Source organism: Trichomycterus rosablanca, chromosome 8, assembly GCF_030014385.1.
Source record: "Trichomycterus rosablanca isolate fTriRos1 chromosome 8, fTriRos1.hap1, whole genome shotgun sequence".
Classification (NCBI taxonomy): Eukaryota; Metazoa; Chordata; class Actinopteri; order Siluriformes; family Trichomycteridae; genus Trichomycterus; species Trichomycterus rosablanca.
Window position 1 is genome coordinate 7,774,675 of NC_085995.1, and position 18,498 is coordinate 7,793,172.

At 37.2% G+C, this 18,498-nt stretch overlaps 1 protein-coding gene across 1 annotated transcript; it reads right to left on the bottom strand.

Moving 5' to 3' along the window:
- Window positions 1-748: 748 nt before the first annotated feature.
- On the bottom strand, window positions 749-7,077 carry fibpa (fibroblast growth factor (acidic) intracellular binding protein a). Its single transcript, XM_062999794.1, has 11 exons — window positions 6,998-7,077; window positions 6,539-6,643; window positions 6,115-6,313; window positions 5,365-5,491; window positions 5,185-5,285; window positions 4,111-4,244; window positions 3,534-3,642; window positions 3,351-3,414; window positions 2,867-2,953; window positions 2,680-2,777; window positions 749-1,102 (listed from the first exon to the last, which is right to left on the bottom strand). The coding sequence occupies exons 2-11, from the start codon at window positions 6,621-6,623 to the stop codon at window positions 1,033-1,035; spliced, it is 1,074 nt and encodes a 357-aa protein (XP_062855864.1). The 5' UTR covers window positions 6,624-6,643; window positions 6,998-7,077; the 3' UTR covers window positions 749-1,032.
- Between the last annotated feature and the right edge of the window lie 11,421 nt (window positions 7,078-18,498).

Below are 18,498 nucleotides of genomic sequence, written 5' to 3' on the forward strand. Positions count from 1 at the left end.
TGCACGACAATGATCTGCTGTTGCGGCCCCTATATGCAGGAGCATTTATTTTGAGATGTTATGTTTTACCTGATCAGCTTGATTGATCTTTGCTAATACATGTTAATTCGAAACCATAATTTCTAGATCTGAAAAATAACTTTCCTTGAAAATCCTGAAATTGATGTTGTTATCTAAGGTCCAGAACATAGTTTAAATGGGGTTTTTTTTTTTTTTTTTTTTTTTTTTCCCAATTTCATCCCCCAGTTTAGTCATGTCCAATTACCCTGAATGCATCCTCTAGACTATGATATCAAAGTAGAATCTTACAACCGGATTATTCATTTATTAGCATGTTTGTAAAGTCTGAAAAAACTTTGTAATTGTCAGAACACCCGCAGACCACGTACAACTCAACATAAGCTTGACAAATTGTGCCCCCCACCCCCCAACTGCTAGCCAACCTTCCGAGGAGGCCACACACAGCCCCTCATCATGCACATTCATTTTCTAAAAACTCACATTTACTGGTCTAACTGTTTGTTTGGCAACTGTGCCACAGGGTTGAAAAATAAATGTAACCATGCAATGTATGCAATGCAAGTATGTCATATGCCTCTAAAATGTAAAAATGTAAAATGATCACAACTGTTAAATTATGTTACTGTTATAATAAATAATTAATATTATATTAATATTATAATATCACAAGACGTTTTTTGCTTAAAGCATGTACAGTAAAGTCAGTAAGAACACAGTGCAGGCAGGATCTGTAAAACTCTGTTTATTTACAAGTCATCCTGTGATTGACAGTTACCAAAGGGTAAAGGAATAAACGGATGATAATAGGGAAGGGGGGAGCGAGGGGGAGGTTGTTGGCCAGCTGTTGGAAAGAGGTATTTGGATAAAGATTAGAGAAGGAGAATTATGAAGAGATTTGGAATAAAAAAGGGTAGAGCAGTGAGCGTGGCTGGATTGATTTTGAAGCAGTTGTGATGATTAAAGATGAAAAAAAGAGAAAAGGAATGAAGCAAGGGGAAAAAAGATTTTTCTTCATTCATGATACATTCGGAGGATGCAGCTTTTAATAACTCCCATATATCTTGTCCAGACAGTCTGGTGCCTTAAAAAGAAAATGAAAGTTAAAGAGCGTGTGAGACAAAAATGTTATAAAGACATTTTTATGATGAGAAAGCAAAACGTTCTAACTTCTTTCTTAGATTGATCAAATATTTAGTCTTCGATGAAACATTAAAAAATTATGGTTTGATGTAAACGTGTTATAATTTAGTATATCAGTTGTGATTTTACATGTTACATTTCAAATCTACTGTACTGTACATAGATCCACAGCAAAGCATTTAAGACACAGTGACCTCCAATGGTAGAACAATGTACTTCTCTAGAACGAGGACAGCAAACTCTATAACCCCTTTTCCACAAACACAGTGACTGCACTGGTGCCAGTGATGGTGCCAGACTAAAAACCACCAAGATTTTTTTTTTTCCTGAACCAGCTCAGGCTCAGCCAGGGTAACATTAAATTTAGGAGTTTGGTTATGCACAGTTTACTACAACTGTTACAGATAATAATTTTATTATTTATAAAGGTTTATTTCATTTAGCACCTTTAACATACTCAAGGTCACTAAACATAGAAAACAAAACACTCTTTGAAAGTGATAAGGACAGTTCAAGTATTTAAAAGATAAACCAAAGCCAAAAAGGTTGTGGTTGAGACATCCACACTTTGGTGGTCATGTCACTCAAAGGATCTGCCACCAGCAATGACCAGACCAGTACAGACAGCAAAGTACTGAAGAGGTCCAGTTAAACAGGGCAAAACAAGAAAATGTAAATTCTTTTAAACTGGATGCACAAAAAAACTGGTAGCCAGTGAGCCAACAGAGGAATTGGAATGTTTTTAGGGGAATGATAATATGGAACCTTTTTACTGGAGAGAACAATACATAAGGATGTTTGAAGAAATGGCACTCATTTTAAGTGTTGTGGTTTGAGGTGGGTAATACGACAAAACTATTAACCTGTAATATTTAAAGACATTTTTAATACATTATTTGTACCACATTTTTGTAGTACAAAAATCTAGTGAGTCACTTGTTACAGCAAGTTTGTTTGTTTGTTTATTAGGATTTTAACGTCATGTTTCACACTTTTGGTTACATTCATGACAGGAAACGGTAGTTTATCTTCACACAAGGTTCTTCAGTTCACAAGGTTATATCAAACACAGTCATGGACAATTTAGTATCTCCAATTTACCTCACTTGCATGTTTTTGGACTGTGGGAGGAAACCAGAGCTCCCGGAGTAAACCCACGCAGACACGGGGAGAACATGCAAACTCCACACAGAAAGGACCCAGACCGCCCCACCTGGGGATCGAACCCAGGACCTTCTTGCTGTGAGGCGACAGTGCTACCCACTTAGCCACCGTGTTACAGCAAGTCACAATAGACTTATAGTGCATAATGTCAATGCATTATACAGTGGGTCTGTTTTCCACAGAATCACTGACTACAAAGCAAGAACAAACCACAAACAAGACACCAATCCCTTCTCAGACACAGCCAATTACGTCTGAATGTAAAGGCCCAAATGGCTGATAACACTGCAACATAGAATAACAAGAACAATATTGTGGCATTGGCATACTCTCGTAGTATTGAAATGCACTTACTTAAAAGTGTCTAGTATGTGTGCCGAGTTTGTGTAGTGGGTGAGGTAGAGGTTGACATCTGTAGATGTCCATTTTTCTGATCTGCAAGGCTCAATAAACTGTAAAGAAAACACATGTGCAGTCTTAATGCAACATCATGACTAATTTACCAACTTTTTAGCACTTTCTTATAAGTTATGATGGGTACCTTTTCCACAAGATCAATAAAGAAATCACGGACATCCTTCGTGTTTGTTAATTTGGCTGCAATATTGACAAGTCCTCTGGAGAGATTCTACAGAAAGGAAATATATCCATTGAAGATATTCAGTCAGCTATAGTTACATGATAGAACAGTTCCAAACTGTAGTTGAGAACTTATTATGCCTTGTACTTGTGTTCAAAAAGTTCTCCATACTCAGACCCATTACTTATACCCTCTGTTAACTGATCTGATGAACTGCACAACAGCTTGCACAGTCAATACTTGACTACATTCAACTATGTCTATCTACAGCAGGGGTTCTTAACCTGTGACCTGTGGGCGATTAGCCATGTGCTGAGCATAAACGTGTAGTCAATGTTTACATTTTTTAGGCTAGTAATTTCTTTAACCTTAGTGCAGTTTTTTCATACTTTTAGTCTAACATGGATAGAAGCAACTATTGCATAAAAAACATATGCGCTCTTACCTTAAAATTGGCTTCCATCTCATTAAAGACCTTGGTCTTTCCTCGCAGAGCTACACATACTAAACTGCATACAAAGAAAATCATTTCATTACCATGCAAACTTCTGACATTTACACTCATCCTGTTGAGACTAATGCCTCCAAATCAGTCACTAGAAATTCCTGCCTGGCTGCAATCGAATACCTTTTGTGCTGGTCCAAAAGATCCTTGTCTGTGATTAACATTTTGAGATCTTTGAGGTCTTGAAGGAACTCTTTGTCTAGATCCACATCCATATCATCCACCATATTATCTTCAAAGGGGGGGAACACAATTCAAAAGAGCAGAGAAAGAAGAAGTTACTTTATTAAGCAGCAACAGTGAGAGCAATAGTTTTTGGGATTTAAGGATTTTCAGCATCTGCTCTGCTGGTTTTATCATAGTCACTGACTGATATTTTATCCAGAGATCAGTATCCCATAATGATTCTCATATAATACTAACCAATGTACAGCTTGGGAGATGCACCGAAAACCACATTTTGTTTGTTTGCCTTTTGATGCCTTGTTTACTCTAATTAGATATTTTCAAGACAGGAAAGGTAAAATTATGGGATTTTCGTATTAGCTCAACGATTTCTGGTCCCAACAACCACATTTAGTTTTTTGTTGAATCCCACATAGTCTCCAAGTGTTTGACACATGGCTACATCAAATTACATATTTCATACTATTTTAACAATAGCTAGCATTAATAAAACTAACAATGAAATGTCTCTCACCTACAGCTCCAACCGTCCAGTTGCTAATAAGCTGCCCAGCACAGAAGGCAAAGTCCTGAAAGGTGAGATACTGAAGCTTCTTCTTTCCCGTCTCAAAACGATTATTGGCAAAGAATACTATGGCTGCATAATCCCTGTAAAATATTGGCAGGAGTATCCAGTAATAAAAATATTAAAGGAATGAAACAGCATGCCTGGCAAAGTACAAAAAATATCATACTGAAGCTATAAATTCCTTCACCAAAATAAATGTTTATAAAGATTTACCTGTGTTATAACTGCAGTGTTCTTAGTGTCTGGCCTTACAAATCCTTTTTTGAACTAAATGGGCACAATGTTCCAAAGATACATTCCAAAATGTTGTGGAAAGCCCCAAGTGAAGGTTGGTATAGTGTCCATACACTTTTGGTCATATAGTGTATAAATATAATCAATAAGTACTTTATTAGGTATGTACATTTGTTTATTGTTTTACACACCTGCTATACAGATTGTTGTAGGGAATTTTGGACACTTTAATGCTGGAAGGAGAGCAGTGCGCTACCAAAAATATAAAGCCTACAGAGTTCTGTGAAATGTTGCAAAAAACATGGCTGGAATAAGCAAATACAAATAATCGAATTTGAATGTCACTGCTTGTGAAATATTAACGAAAGAAAACAGTTTAAATTGACATGATATGATTGGCTATCTCTGGGGCAGGGTGGCCGACAAAAGCCCTGCAATTAATTAGTGCCCTGTCCAGAGTATTTCAGCCTTGTGCCCAGTGTTTTGTAGTGGAACCTGAATCCAGCACAAGCCCGACAAGGATAAGCAACTGGTGAAAATGAATTGAAATGAAAAAGCCTGAACAATAAAAAGAATGGCACAGGGTAACAGATACAGTTAAAAGTGCTGGACCTGAAACACTCAAGCTAAAAACTAGTGTTTATCATTTAAGTATCTAAATTTGATATCTAACAACCAACATTTAGAATTTTGGTAATATAAATTTCATTGAATTTTACCCTTCATACATATGGCCCCTGGTAAACACGATGTAACATACAACAAATCATGCATCTACTATCTCACCTTGCCAGCTGATCAGAGAGCAGAAAGTGTTGGCTAATATTTTCCACCAGGGGGCCCTTCAGTTCCTCCACCACTTTGAACACGCGTTTAAAGTTGTCAAACTGTGACCAAGAATCGAATTTTACTTTTTACTTTTACTTTATTTAAAAGATTTTTAAAAATGCAATACATTTTACCCACCTGTCGCCTGCAGCTTTTAAGCGTAATGCCGGTTTTTGCACTAACATCATCAAGGTCTTTTTTTGTCCCTTTGGAGAGTTTCTTTCCAAGGACCTCGCGTGCAAAGGAATCATCAAATGCATAATATCTGAGATAAAAAGATCATGTTAATATGATGCAGTCATTCTATATAGTTCCACACAATGTAATCTATAACAGATCTAAAAGACAATTAATTTAATTGAACACATTTGGTGAACACTGTATTAGCTATGTCTTCTTAATTACCCTGCATTATCTGAGTGATTTAGAGGTGACTGGCTCACTAATGACTGTACTGTGAGTATGGGCCTTTTGACAACGAATTATACTCTCAACACATGCTCACCAGCTCACTGATTTCCTGATTTGAGCCATTAGACATTTCTTTAATTCTTCTCTGATTTTAGTCTTTCCTTAAGTTTTCTCATTGTTTCACTCTATCTCTAATAAAATTGTTCAATTCAAATTTAGCTTGTGGTAGTTCAGTGGTTAATAAACTGGACTTGTAATAAGAGGATCCCTAGTTTAAGTACTACCACTACCAGGTTGCCACTGTTGTGCCCTTGAGCAAAGCCCCTAATCCTCAATTGTTTAGATTGTATGTGTTCACAACTGTAAGATGCTTTGAATAAAAGTGTCAATTAAATGGCATAAATGTAAAAAAAGGTGGGAAAAACATGTAACGTGTGAATGCTGCTTCAGTGAGAACAAGCATATGACAATGCATACCTTTCTATCAGCATGGCTTGTCGATCTGGTGGTATCTGAAACAGCAGTTGGTTAGCTAGCTTTGCTGGATTTTGTAAAAGCCTCTCACACATCTGAAAGGTTCGGAACTGGTCCATAGTGTCACTCATGAGGACCTCGGGACTGGCCTCACATTCCTCCATCACACCTCCTTCTATTCTCACTTTTACAGCATCTTGCACTACAAAATTCATACATGGGTGAACAATTAAAATGCCATTCATTAACTGCCATTCAAACCATAATTCTAATAAATTCTAATGTAATTCATTTTGACGTGTGACAGAATAACGCCAAAACTTTAGTAAACCAAAAAAGTGGCGTTATATATCATATTTGTTTTTATATGTGATTTTATAGTTAAGTGTATGTGCATTGTATTTCTCTAAGCAGTGGCTTTACCTACCTGTATATCCAGTCAGCCATAACTGATACACCTCCTTGTCCATGATGGTGGTGTTTCCCACAAACACGTCAAGCTCCACTGACATCTTGATGTAAAAACTTACAACTAATTAAAGACAGACACAAAAAAACAAACCGTGCAATATTCATCAATCCATATCCACATTTACTCAGATCAGAGCTGTACTCAAATCATGATCACTGAGCGGGCTTTAATACATGATGTTAACTGTGAAATGCTTTTATCTGCACAGTGCGTCACTGAATGTGACTGATTGTGTCTGTTACTGACAGATCTGAACACTGTCAGCTATTTAGCATCACAATAGCCTAGCCAACTGTCATTAGCTTGCTGGCTAGTCAGCTCCAGAACACACTGGAGCAACAACACCACCAGCGAAATATATGTTTTTAAAAAAGTAATTAAACAAAGAAAAAGGAAAGAAAAAGCATCTCATACCTGCTCAAACGCACAACTGACTTAGCTGGCATGTATCGATGTTGTTGTTAAATGTAAGTGAACATTTCCGGGTCAGAGGGAACACCAAGGACGCCTTCGTGACGCAACAGTAAAATCGCTGATCTTCAAATCATGGCGTTGCTTATATTCTTGATTTATGATCTGTAGATCGTTAAATCTGCGTATGTTCTGCAGAAAATTGAAGTTGAAGTTGATTTATTTGCATTTAGTGGTCTGCAAAATTTGGTATCGATCCGAAACCAAGTAAATACAGGGCCAGTATCGCCGATACCAATACCGATACTTTTTACTTATAAAAGCAGTTTGTTTACTTTCATGTAGGGGAGAGCAGTGTGTCATGATTTATAAGTAGGGCATTAAGATAAGAACTAACTAATTATATAATAACAAAACATCATTTATCCCTTCAATTGCACTTTTCTGAAATTATCCACACACACAGCGCTTCTCTCTCTCTGCCTGTTTTCTCTGCCTGTTTTCTCTCTCTCTCTCTCTCTCTCTCTCTCTCTCTCTCTCAAACTCAAAAGAAGCTTTATTGGCATGACAAATAAGGACATTCGTATTGCCAAAGCTCAGTTACAGAAAAAAAGAAAAATAGCAAGAAGAAAGAAGAAATATATACCTCTCTCTATAATATATATACAGTATATATAATATATAATCTCTCTCGCACTCTCTCTCTCTCTCACACACTCTCTCTCACTCACTGCTACACGTGTTCAGTCTCTCAGTGCCTTTAGTCACGTGACGACAACAAAACACAGCAGAGCAGAAGCAGTGATGTGAGCATGTAAGATATGAGAGGAGCGTCTGTATAAACATGGTTTCTACTTTCTTATAAAACCGGAGAAATGTACCGAATGTAGCGGAGAAAAAGAAAAAATGAAGTATCGATACTACCGATATTTGGATCGATCCGGCAATTCCTAGTAATCAGGTTAGAACATCCGTGTGAAGGTGTCTATGTCTAGCCTAGCCAACTAGTTCACATCTGAGATACTGACTAAAACTCAAATAACGCACACACCATAACCATTATTATTATGAAAGATATAAAATAAAGACTTGTGGACTGTGTGCAGTACACTAACTATATGAAAGACATTACAGCTGAGTTAATATCCAAGGTAAACAACACGGGTACTTGTTAGCTTAGACGCTAGTTTAGTTGCTAAGCTAATTGTTTCTATAAGCACTCTGTATTTATAACTCTATCATATTAATATTGTATTACAAACATTTCTTGTTTCTGAGTGCTTTGCTTTTTCACGTTACCATCATGGTATAATTTCCCTCGGGATAAGTAAAGTATCTATCACCACCAAGCGGCTAACTCGTAGTTGTGTTTGCTGGGTGAATAAATATGTACATTTTTTATAGTGACCGAATACATGTGTCCTTGTTAATTTAAAATAAAAAAGTGCTATTCTGTTTACATTTATAAAGTCAAAAGAAAAGAGCAGTTACTTATCAAAATACAAACACGGAATGAGAGCCTCACTACGCATGCGCACAAGGCATGAGAGCCTCACTACGCATGCTCCGATTCACGAAACTGACTACGTATTGGGGTCGTTTCGTGAATTTGTAAAGTGCGTTTGTACTTTACCCATGTATAATTTACACTATTATTTCCATAAAATTGCCCATATTTCTGCATGTGTAAAGAAAAGTGTTCAAAAACTTACAATCTTCTGTCAGAAATAAAAGAAGAATAAAAAACTATTAATTAGATCCAAGAGAAAGTTTCAGCAGGGAGATTGATATATGCTTCTGCTAGCTTTAAGTGGCATCAAGGACACAAAACCAAATCGTGGACTAACATTAAATGTGGTTTGTATTATTTGTTTTTCTGATTATAATTAGGCTACATTTCATAATGCACAGAAGCCTTTAAGTATACAAATGAACCATCATCTCGACTAAAGAAACTGTTTTTAAGAGTGTGTGTAAATCAGGACAGTAATCAAGTACATTTATGTAAATTTTAAATATATGTACTTTATTTGTACTTTTAAATAGACACAGACGAAAACTAAGTAAACTAAGTACTCTTTGTGCAAAATAAGCAGCATGAACGATACAAACATTTACTGCTACAAGCGCAACATGGTCGCTGTTCCACCTGCTAGCAACCAACTTAGCTAATCAACGCTGTTAACAGATGATCATTTATCCAAACAACGATGGAATTCCCTGGCATTCTTGCTGAGTTTGTCTCTGTATGGTTTCCTCTCATTTTCCGTCTGCTTCTCCAGCTTTCACTACTTTGAAAGAATAATAAATAAGTAATGTAAGAGTCTTTGCTGCTACTTTCACTAAACTGCTGATAAAAACAATACATACAACAGTGGTGCGTCGATGACGTCACATTAAAAACACGTGACTGACAGACCCATGAGCAGCTAGTAATGAACTGAATCACTGAACCGACACATCATTCATTTTAATGCGTATTATAATATTGTTAATTTACATTTAAATGAAATAATTTATTGTAGTTCCATGTATGAAAATAATAATTTGTACTCTTTATTTATGAGAGTTTTGATAATAAACGAAAATTTGACCAAATGAAGCGTTTTCAGAATATTTGTGGTGTTTCTTCGCCATCATGTGGATCTTTGCTGAGGTAACTTGTTCAGTTGCTAGCTCGGGTTAGCTCGTCCTCAGGGGAGATTTACTTTATAAAGAAGAGTAAATAAACATTAAACAATGTGGCTGCACCGCAACAGCGTCTGTACAGGAGCTCAAATACTAAAGAAAATCAAATGTAACACGTTTCCATGTTGTGTTTTGAGCACTGATGCATATCGAGTGTTTTAAGGGAGGAGAAAGCAGCTTCACTGTCAGACTGATTGACTGAACAGTGAAGGTGAGAGCACAAGAAACCGGGAGGTTTTATACGAGCTGAATGTGTTTTTACTTCTTAAAATACGATGTATAAATCACGCATTGAACGCAATATAGCTGTTTTCTTCAACAAAACACAGCAGAGCAGCAGTGTTGCCTACTTAGCGACTTTGTATAGAGTTTTAGCGATTTATTTATTTTTTTCTCAAAAAAGCGACTAGCGACAAATCTAGCGACTTTTTCTGGTGTTATTGAAGACTTTTGGAGACTCGGAAGTGAAAGCATATATCGTTCTGCAGTTACTGTTCTGTTGATTTATCCTACCCATCGATTTGTCCTACCGAGCATGCGCACATCTGTTTTTGACTCGTTCAGAGGAACGCCTATAATTCTGTGCTACCTTTGCCTAATTTATTTCTGCTAGCGGTTAGTAATGTGTGGTTTTAGTTTTAATTCCTATAAAAGTTTAAGTGGATGTAATGCTATTATGTGACTTATTTTTTATTCTACTGTATTTCAGAACTATGCAAGGTGCTCAAATTAGCTATACTTGATTGCACACAGTTGAATAACAGTTGTTTATCTAATGCTGTCTTAACGTTTTATTTAACCACGTTTATACATGCGTTTAGTGATTTTAGAGCATTTTTCATACATCTAGGAAAACCAATCATTTTTAAATAACCATCTGCGACCTTATCATAATGACAACACAAAACGTATTCAGTTATTTTTCAGTTTTGTGCTTTTTTAGCAGTTCAACTGGTGCAGTAAAGGTTGTGTCTAATAAAGTTAATTACTGAGTGAATATGTTGAGCATTTATTACGTTATCTTGTACTTAGCTGTTTGTATACGTAAAACAAATTAATTTTTTTCCTTGTCAGTTCTGTTCTAATTATTTGTTCCTTATTCCATGTTTTTGTAGCTATAGATAAGATCTGTGTGATCTATAGTTTTCTCACTGGGATCTTATATAACAGGGTATGATAAATCACAGAGGCAAAACCTTAGAAGATATTCCTCATAAAGGGTTAGAATATTATTTACTACAAAATGTTTTGTATACTGGCTAATATAAAATTACATTTAAATTTAAGATACAGATCAATGGATCCATCGCAACCTATAGTTTATAGTGACTTTTAGGGCAGCCAATAACTACTGTCCATACTGAGGATTTGGCAACACTGCAGAGCAGGAGGAGTAAGGTGTGCATGTAATATGTGAGAGGAGCGGCGTCTGTGGAAACATGGTTACTACTTTCTTATAAAACTGGAGAAACGTACCGAATGTAGCGGAGAAAAAGTAAAACTAAAGTATTGATACTATCGATATTTGGATCAATCCACCCATCCCTACTAATAAGGTTAGAACAGCCGTGTGAAGGTGTCAAAACCTAGCCTAGCCAACTAGTTCACAGCTGAGATACTGACTAAAACTCAAATAACTCATACATCATAACTATTATTATTATGAAAGAAAAAGACTTGTGCACTGTGTGCAGTACACTAACTATACAAAAGACATTACAGTTGTGATTTAATACCCAAGGTCAACAACATCGAACTTGTTAGCTTAGTCCCTAGTGTTAGCTGCTAAGCTAATTGCAGTGTTTCTATAAGTAAGTAAGTAAGTAAATTTTATTTATAAAGCACTCTTAAAACAACTTACGTTGACCAAAGTGCTGTACATCGAATAAGCATACATAACACAACATTATATTAAAAAAGTAAGAACCAAATAAAAATACAGAGTAAGAGACAAAATAAAACAAATACAAATAGACTAAACAATTAAAATTAACACAGCTCCTCACTGTTCAAATGCCAGCTTATAAAGGTATGTTTTTAGGAGTGATTTAAAAACAGCGGCCGAAGGTGCTTGTCGAATATTAGGAGGTAGAGTGTTCCATAGCCTCGGAGCATAAACTGCAAATGCACGATCACCTTTCAGCTTCAAACGAGCCCTAGGAACAGTCAACAAATTCTGAGTGGCTGATCTTAAAGATCGCTGTGCGGTTGCGGGAGAAAGCATACCACTGAGATAAGCCGGGGCTTGACCATTAAGCGCTTTAAAAACAAATAAAAGCACTTTAAAATGAATCCTGTGCTGAACAGGCAGCCAATGTAGTGAGGCAAGGACTGGTGTAATATGGTTTCTTTTCTTGGTATTAGTCAGTAACCTTGCTGCTGCATTCTGGACCACCTGCAAGCGCCGCAACAGAGACTGACTTATCCCAATATACAGAGAATTACAGTAGTCAATTCTTGCAGAAATGAATGCATGAATAACTTTTTCCAGGTCAGAATAGCAGAGAAAAGGCTTAATCTTCGCAATATTTCTGAGCTGGAAGAAGCTATTCCTTACCACAGAGTTGATTTGTTTATCAAATCGGAGGTCAGAGTCAAAGATAACACCAAGATTTCTCACAGATGTTTTGACACATGTAGACAAGTGACCAAGGTTATTGGAGACACTATTGATGTGATGAGGACCCCCAAAAACGATAACCTCTGACTTGCTTTCATTCAGCTGAAGAAAATTGTCAGCCATCCACCTCTTTATGTCCTCAAGACAACTGCTAAGAGATGTTAACGAGCCATTGTCATTCGGTCTAATGGGAAGATAAAGCTGTATGTCATCAGCATACAGGTGAAAGCTGACATTGTGCTTCCTAATTATTTGACCCAATGGCAGCATATAGATGGAAAAAAGGAGGGGCCCTAGTATGGACCCTTGTGGAACACCACAAGAGACATCAGCAGAAGAAGAGAAATAGCTGCTAATATTCACTGAAAAGGTTCTATTCTATATATAAGCACCATGTATTTATAAATCTATAATATTATCCTTGTAATACATACAGGGGTTGGACAAAATAACTGAAACACCTGGTTTTAGACCACAATAATTTATTAGTATGGTGTAGGGCCTCCTTTTGCAGCCAATACAGCGTCAATTCGTCTTGGAAATGACATATACAAGTCCTGCACAGTGGTCAGAGGGATTTTAAGCCATTCTTCTTGCAGGATAGTGGCCAGGTCACTACGTGATGCTGATGGAGGAAAACGTTTCCTGACTCGCTTTTCCAAAACACCCCAAAGTGGCTCAATAATATTTAGATCTGGTGACTGTGCAGGCCATGGGAGATGTTCAACTTCACTTTCATGTTTATCAAACCAATCTTTCACCAGTCTTGCTGTGTGTATTGGTGCATTGTCATCCTGATACACGGCACCGCCATTGGATGCACATGGTCCTCCAGAATGGTTCGGTAGTCCTTGGCAGTGACGCGCTCATCTAGCACAAGTATTGGGCCAAGGGAATGCCATGATATGGCAGCCCAAACCATCACTGATCCACCCCCATGCTTCACTCTGGGCATGCAACAGTCTGGGTGGTACGCTTCTTTGGGGCTTCTCCACACCGTAACTCTCCCGGATGTGGGGAAAACAGTAAAGGTGGACTCATCAGAGAACAATACATGTTTCACATTGTCCACAGCCCAAGATTTGCGCTCCTTGCACCATTGAAACCGACGTTTGGCATTGGCACGAGTGACCAAAGGTTTGGCTATAGCAGCCCGGCCGTGTATATTGACCCTGTGGAGCTCCCGACGGACAGTTCTGGTGGAAACAGGAGAGTTGAGGTGCACATTTAATTCTGCCGTGATTTGGGCAGCCGTGGTTTTATGTTTTTTGGATACAATCCGGGTTAGCACCCGAACATCCCTTTCAGACAGCTTCCTCTTGCATCCACAGTTAATCCTGTTGGATGTGGTTTGTCCTTCTTGGTGGTATGCTGACATTACCCTGGATACCGTGGCTCTTGATACATCACAAAGACTTGCTGTCTTGGTCACAGATGCGCCAGCAAGACGTGCACCAACAATTTGTCCTCTTTTGAACTCTGGTATGTCACCCATAATGTTGTGTGCATTGCAATATTTTGAGCAAAACTGTGCTCTTACCCTGCTAATTGAACCTTCACACTCTGCTCTTACTGGTGCAATGTGCAATTAATGAAGATTGGCCACCAGACTGGTCCAATTTAGCCATGAAACCTCCCACACTAAAATGACAGGTGTTTCAGTTATTTTGTCCAACCCCTGTACATGCTCTCAGTAGGGTTGTAGATAAATTCAGATGTGTAAAGCGGTCCGATTTCTTGTTTCTGGGTGCTTTACTTTCTCACAACCTTACCATCATGGTGAATCACCACAAAGCAGCTAACTCCTACCGAATATATGTAACCTTGTTAATTTAAAATAAAAAATAGATGCTAATCTGTTTGCATTTATAAGCACAAAGTCAAAAGAAAAGAGCTCTTATTTATAAAAACACACGGAATAAGCCTCACTACGTATGCTCCGCTTCATTTGCGTGAGATGAGCAAAGTGCGTAAGATGTGTCCGTACTTTACGTAAGTATAGTTTACACTATTATTTCCATAAAATTGCCCCTATTTCAAAAACTTACATAAAACTTACAATCTTCCAATGCCTACCAATGTACTGATGTCTGTTAGGATTTTAACAACATAACGTGACGGTACCACAACAAAACACAGCAGAGCAGGAGGGGAGGAGCGAGGTGAGCATGTGAGATGTGAGAGGAGCTGCTACTGTCTGTACAGACATGGGCTTTACTTTCTGATGAAACAGGAGAAATGTGCTGAATGTAGTGGAGAAGAAGTTAAACTTAAGTATCGATCCAGTACCAACGCTGGTATTGATAATATCGATATTCGGATCGATCCGCCCACCCCTGTACATAAATACTTTTTTACTTTTTACAATTGGCAGGGGGTAATATTTGTTAAGAAAGGTTATTATTTTCATTTCAACCTCAATTATTCAAAGGTCACCAGATTTCTGACAAGGTGTCACCAGCTACAACAAGTAACATCAACAACGATGATATTAACAGCATGAATGAATAAAATGTTATTTATTAGCTGTGGTTAGCTATTTTTTTACATTTGTAGTTAAGGTGTAGGCAAGCACAAAAATACAGACGTTTTACTGTGCAGTGTAATTATCTCACAAACCCACTAGAATGCGCTAAAAGACAATATATATATATATATATATATATATATATTTTAACACCTGTATGGTTGTATTTGTGCCAATCCTGTTTTCTATTTTTTGCATTTGTCACACTTTGTTTTTGCCATTTAAATAAAGTTCAGTTCAAGATACAACCTAACTGAACACAAAACAGAGTTTGTAAATGAGTACTGCATGTATAAAAGGAAAAAAAACATGACCAACACAATCAACCAATTCACTAAATGTAATTAGTATTAATGTAAATCTGTATAGACACACCTATGTGAGTATAGGCATAAATAATCATTACCTAAACCTTTCCAGCGATGTAAATAGGCCTAACAAATTCTGCAAGTGGCACAGTATGCTGCATTTTTTTAAATATATGGAATACATTTAAATATATTATTTATTATATTTTAAGTATAATTATACTTATTAAATTACATATGTATATAAATTATTACACAGGCATTTCCAAGGCTCTGGAATTTCAGCTGACAGTCGTTATAGCTGTTATCTAAACAGAAAAAAACTGAAATAATCTTCCCAGAAGTGGCCTTCCTACTAAAATTCCTCTACGATTATATTAATAAGTCATCCAGGAAATTGCAACAGAACCCAAACATGCAAGGAACTACAGGCCTTGCTTGCTTGCTTGCTTAAAAAAAGCGGAGAGCTACATGATGAGGTTTATAAATACAGATTTTACAAATAATTACATTTTGGGGTTTTTTTGCACTTTACATTTAGAATTGAAACGTATAGGTTAAGTATGCATTTATTGTGAACAGGATAAAATACGAAGGTCCATTAAAACATATAAGCCAAATTTGATCGATGTTTACTTTTCTTTTATTGAGTTTTTTTTTTTTATCTTAAGCCATTTAAAACAAAATGAGCAAAGAAGTCAAATGGCCAGGTGTCCTGCTGTTCAACTCCTCTGGGTTCTGTGTGGCACCCCTCTACCCACACTGTTAGTTCACCTCTTATTGGTCGGTTTCTTTTCTAGCCTGTGGCTGCAGTCCCCTCTAATGCTGGGTAACACCCCGTATTGTTATGGACTCAGGGTAACAATGGAGCTACTGTGGAGGTGGAAGGATATGACAAAAAACCATGGATTACTGTAAAGAAGCCTAGTGCAACTCTTTCCAACATTGAAAATGTGCTTTGTCCAGGCTCATGAATGAGGTGAAAGTGGATGGTTGGGCATTTACAGGTTATTGAATTTGCATTGTCAGGTTCCATACCAAGGATTCTATGTTTAAATTGTACAGTGCCTTCAAATTTTATCACCCACCCATATTTTTATTAACGATTTTCAGAACTTTACTAATAATAATGTTTCATCTGGTGTTATAAAACATGTAATAAATCTATTCATATGCATCTGTTGGTGTTACATATTTTGTTGATCCATGAAGATCGGTGTTTACAGCCAGTGGCTTCTGCTAGTCAGTTACAGGGTAGCCATTCTAAATCATTCTTGTTTAGTTTTTTGACTAATTTAATAAACCTAGGCATTGTGGCTGTAGTTTTATGATTAACTGAATTGAGCCACGGTGTATGTCCAATGTATATTGAGAGATTGTCTTGCATTCTTCTCCAAATACAAGCTTTCCGATGATTACATATCTGACATGTTTTTAAAAATTCATTTTGATTTGTTCTGTGGACAATCTCTAATATACAAATAGTCCACACAAAGACATGAGCAATTACTAAATTATAAATACAATGAAAAAATAGAGGTCTCAAATTTCTTTCTTCAAACTTCCAAAATTATCTTGACCAGAATGCCAATTTTAGCTGCCAAACGCTTTCTCATAAAATTATGCTTCCACCACTATATTTTATAGTAAAGATTGTGACATCTGGCTGATGTATCTTGTTAGATTTATGCCACTAGATACAAGTTCCACATCAGTCTGCCTAGACGGCAAGATTTCCAAGAAACCAATATTAGTTTATTTATTTATTAGGATTTTAACGGCATGTTTTACACATTTTGGTTACATTCATGACAGAAACGGTAGCTACTCGTTACATAAGTTCACAAGTTTGTATGTCAAACACACTCATGGACAATTTTGTATCTTCAATTCACCTCACTTGCATGTCTTTGGACTGTGTGAGGAAACCGGAGCTCCCGGAGGAAACCCACGCAGACATGGGGAGAACATGCAAACTCCAAACAGAAAGGACCCGGATTGCTCCACCTGGGGATCGAACTCAGGACCTTCTTGAGTGAGGCTTTATATTAGCAGCATTTATATTTAAAACCTATTTTAAATGTAACGTTTATATATAAACACTTAAATAGTGACATTAATCAATTATGTGTATTAAAAGTGCACGTGTGTACTTGTGATGTATTGTTTTAAAAAGTGCATGGAGAAAATAAGTATTCAGCTTACCTTTGATGGGTGAAGTGATTTATTAGTAAAGAGAGGGAGTTCTTGTGGAAGGGTGATCTCATTTTACCTTGGGAAAGCCCTCAATTGTTATGGCAAGGGAAGAGCAAAGGGAAGGAAGAGTAAGAGAGTGGGGGAGGGAGAGAGAGTGCAGGAGAGCAATACAGTAATAGAGTTTATTTTATTTGCACATTGTTTTTGCAATATTTGTTTGTTTTTCATCTTCCTAGTTTCTTTTTTAATATGATATTTCAATTATTTAGCAGTAATGTGATTACTGGCCTGGTCATGTTAATAAACTCTTGTAACTGAATTAGGGCAGTGTGAGAGAGAGAGAGAGAGAGAGAGTTAGGAGGGGGTCACACCAACATCCACAAGCATGCTTGCTAAACGGAGAATGGGCAGCACAATTGTAACGACAAACAACGGATTTCTAACATCGCAGGCCTGAAAAACGCTGGAAAAGACCGAGCATTTCTGAAGCTGCGGAATATCGAGCATCTTTTACACCCGTTACACCGCTAACCACAAGGCTGCCCTACATTTACTCTATTTTTATATCAGATCTTCGTGTTTACAGCGATATCTCTATGAGGTATTATTAGCGTGGGAAGATTCGTTCATGGATGAAGGTAGAACCGGATATTTTTTGCTTGATTTTGCTCGACAGAAACGTGGAATGAGATGAAAATCTGAAGCGAAGGGAGAAGGAGGAGCGGCGGACATTGTGAGATCTGATCACGCTGCAAAACAGACATGCACAATTAATCCAAACAGCGCGTTTGGCTTCGATACTCAGGATCTCATGACCACAGTAGGTTTTCCAACGTTGTTTATATTTGCTTAGTATCTCACATCACAGCATTCACAACAGCCTTGGACCTATCGTACATCGTTTTTAAAGTGTAATCAGATCACTGGACAACTAGCTAAAGCAAATTATTCCTGTAGGATCAGTCCAGCACTGTTTGATTATTTCAGTACTGCTAAAACACATTGGGTCATCTGGATTAGTGCAGTGCTACTAGATCAGATCAGTACTGCTATAAATCCAGTGCTGCTAGATCACTGATGAAGTGATCTCCACTGTGATTTTGTGCACCAACACGTTGAGATCTTGAATAACCACCCCCTTTCCTCAAGGCCTGTAAACGAATCC